The sequence below is a fragment of the Tupaia chinensis genome, unplaced genomic scaffold, assembly GCF_000334495.1.
Source record: "Tupaia chinensis unplaced genomic scaffold, TupChi_1.0 Scaffold000192_1, whole genome shotgun sequence".
Taxonomy (NCBI): Eukaryota; Metazoa; Chordata; class Mammalia; order Scandentia; family Tupaiidae; genus Tupaia; species Tupaia belangeri.
The window spans coordinates 276,477-279,769 of NW_006159667.1; the positions used below are offsets into that span (position 1 = coordinate 276,477).

Sequence of the window (3,293 nt, forward strand, 5' to 3'; positions counted from 1 at the left end):
AGCATGAGTTTAAGCCACCCGGTCCGGGACTCGAACTGCGGTCAGCTACATGGGAGTTCAGTGACATAGCCATTACGCTAACTGCTGGTCCCCCATTCATTTATTCTTTTAATTTGACCAGAGAGAGACAGAGGGTGAGAGTGAGAGAGAGAGGAAGTGAGAAAGCAAGCCACCAGATTCAGGACTCGAACCCTGGTCGGCTATGTGGGAGTGTCCAGTGCCTTAACCACCACACCACCTGCTGGTCCCTCTAGTTTATTTTTGATACCTGATACAATGTAAATGCTATGCAAATAGTCATTCTACTGTTTAGAGAACAAGGACAAGAGAAAAAGTCTTTCCCTGAACAGTACAGATGCAGCCAATGTTATTTTCTCCAATATTTTTAATCCACAGTTGGGTAAATCCATGGATATGGAACCGCAGATACATAACCTGCCGTTACATAACCTGCAGATGTGAAAGGCCCGTTATACCTGCTTGCTCCCACCTGCTTCTCGGTTCTCAGTTCTTGGTTCTCGGTTCCTGCCTCTCTGCTTCTACTCCAGTAGCCTTCTTCTCTTTGTTACATACGTCTCAGGAAGAATCAGAACCAGAGGCGGGGTTGGCACACTCAGCTCCCTCGGTTTGGAACAACAGTCCTTCTGACCTGTACTTGGCTAAAGGAGGCTTTCTCTCACATGCTTTCAGGAGTCCCTTGGCCTTGTTTTTCATCATAGCTTTCCTCAACTGAAATCACCTTGTCCTGTGTCTTGTGTCTGTCATCCTTTCTTCCCAGTAGAGCGTAAGCTCCCGTTGAGCTAGCAGGGGCCTCACCTGCCTTGTCCACTGCCGTGTCCTCAGGGCCATCCTGATGCTCGATACGTGTCAGAACTTAGCGAAGGTTTGTCCAGTGGACGATAAAACTCCTCACATGGGGACCAGCAGATGGTATAATGATTATGTTGCAGGACTCGCATGTAGTCAACTGTGGTTCGAGTCCCAGACCTGGCAGCATAAAACTCATGCTGGGCGCATGTACGTGCATGCCCAAAATCCTGAGAAGAGAATGGAGGAGGAAGGTTTGTGGTGTGGACACCCTCCGCCCCGGGGCGGTGATTTTTCGCTTTTTGTCTCTCTCTGTCTGTTGGGCAAATGCACATGCCCTATAGTAAAAACCACTCTAAAAACAGAAAAACTCCTCATGTGGACTGTACTTCCATCCTTAGGACCTGACTTCAGCCTTAACTCGGAAGATTACTCTGAAGACACCACTGATCTCCTCCCCCATGGACACTGTGACAGAGGCTGACATGGCCATCGCGATGGCAGTGAGTGGTGTGCCTGGGTGGGGAGCCCGGGGCAGGGGGCCTGAACAGGGCGGCCATGCTGAGGGTGGGACAGAGGCGGGCTGGCGTCTGGCTCTGACTGCACTTCCCTTCTGCCCCAGCTGATGGGAGGTATTGGTTTCATTCACCACAACTGCACTCCGGAGTTCCAGGCCAACGAGGTGCGGAAAGTCAAGGCAAGTACCTGACCTGACCCCAGAAAGATGCCGCCTTGCAGACCCTTCCATGCTCCCTTGCCAGCCCTGCAGGCTGCTGTAAGCCCTGGCTGATCACTGTGGGCTCTAACTGCCTTTCCTCACAGTGGGGCATAAAGCAATGCCTCATTTTTCCACTGGCCTCTCACCATGTGGGGGGTCCTGGCTTCTTTGTGGCACAGCCAAGGCCCGCTCTGCCCGGTAGCCAGGCTGCGCACCCCTCTGACTCTCTCTCACCCTTTCCTTCCCCTGTCTCTGCCCATAGAAGTTTGAACAGGGTTTCATCACAGACCCCGTGGTGCTGAGCCCCTCACACACCGTGGGCGATGTGCTGGAGGCCAAGGTTCGGCATGGCTTCTCCGGCATCCCCATCACCGAGACGGGCACCATGGGCAGCAAGCTGGTGGGCATCGTCACCTCCCGGGACATTGACTTCCTCGCCGAGAAGGACCACACCACCCTCCTCAGTGAGGTACCTGCAGGACAGGGCAAGCAGGGCTGGGATGCCAAGGACCCCATCCCCTGGGCTGGTGCCTCGGCCCAGGCATCAGAGGGAGGCCTGGCTCCTTCTCTCTCACCTGCCAACCTGCAGGCAAATGTTCCTGGCCCCACAGGTGATGACACCGCGCATCGAACTGGTGGTGGCTCCAGCGGGTGTGACGTTGAAAGAGGCAAATGAGATCCTGCAGCGCAGTAAGAAAGGTACTAGGGTGGGGGTGGAGAATGCCACCTCTCAGTCTGGCACCCTGGATCTGTTTCTTCATAGTCTCCCAGGTGGTCCCAACACCCACACCAGGCCCTCGGAAGGCCAGAATAACCCCAAGCAGGCTGGAGCATGCTTCCTCAAGTCTTTCTCCTGGCATAGGGAAACCTGTCCCTAGTTCAGTGTCTTCAGAGCTCCTAAAACTAGTCTGTGAGATGCCTGTCATAAAAACAGGTCTCTCTAGTCTTAGAAATCTGAGAATTGCTGCTTTCTTTTCTCTTTTTAAAAATTTTGCCATAAGTCACGTGTGCTCACCAGAGAGGGAAAGGAAAGTGTAAAAGCACCCCCAAGAGAAGATGACCATGACACAATCCCTTCTCCTCCGTTCTTATCTCAGGATTTTGGGCATGCATGCACAACTACCCAATGTGATTTTCAAGGTACCGGTTGGGGACTCAAACCATGTGGGGGCTGGCCATGTGGGATCCAGCCACCTTAACCACCATGCCAAGGGCCCTCTCCGGCTTGCTTGCTTGCTTGTTTGCTTTTTTGAGAGAGATTTTTGCTATAGGGTGTGTGTGCTCACTGGAGAGACAGAGAGAGACATAAAGTGAGAAATTACCCCCTAGTGGGGATGGCCACACCACAATCCCTTCTCTATTCTCCTCTCAGGATCTTGGGCAGGCATGCACACATACCCAGTGTGAGTTTCAAGCTGCTGGGTCTGGGTCTTGAACTGCAGTTGACCACATGGGAGTCCAATGCCTTAACCACTACTCCACCTGTTGGCCCCTATTTTTTTAATTTATTTTTAAAAATTTGCCAGAGGGTGTGTGCGCTTGTCAGAGAGAGACAGAGAGAGAGGGAGAGAAAAAAAAAAGTGAGAAAACACCCGCCATGAGGGATGGTTACACTGCAATCCCCTCTCTTCCCCTTTCTTTGATTTCTTCCTCCTTTTTTTTTTTTTTGAGAGGTTTTCACTAGAGGGTACGTGCGCTCACCAGAAAGACAGAGAGAGACAGAGAGATAGAAAGTAAGAAATCACCCCCAAGGGGGGATGGCCACGCC

At 52.2% G+C, this 3,293-nt stretch overlaps 1 protein-coding gene across 5 annotated transcripts in view; it reads left to right on the forward strand.

Annotated features, from left to right (window-relative positions):
- The window catches only part of IMPDH1 (inosine monophosphate dehydrogenase 1), a 29,768-nt gene that overhangs the window by 9,457 nt on the left and 17,018 nt on the right, over positions 1-3,293 (forward strand). For 3 of the 5 annotated variants that reach the window (XR_003549138.1, XM_027771187.1, XM_027771186.1), the window contains 3 exons: positions 1,209-1,310; positions 1,430-1,504; positions 1,788-1,925. Coding sequence is in view for 4 of the 5 variants with exons in the window: in XM_027771187.1 (XP_027626988.1) it covers positions 1,209-1,310; positions 1,430-1,504; positions 1,788-1,925 (315 nt within the window). In the remaining variant the exon portion in view is untranslated. Of the gene's footprint in view, positions 1-1,208; positions 1,311-1,429; positions 1,505-1,787; positions 1,995-2,136; positions 2,225-3,293 lie in introns of all 5 variants that reach the window. The other 2 variants (XM_014587194.2, XM_027771188.1) reach the window with 1 other exon arrangement.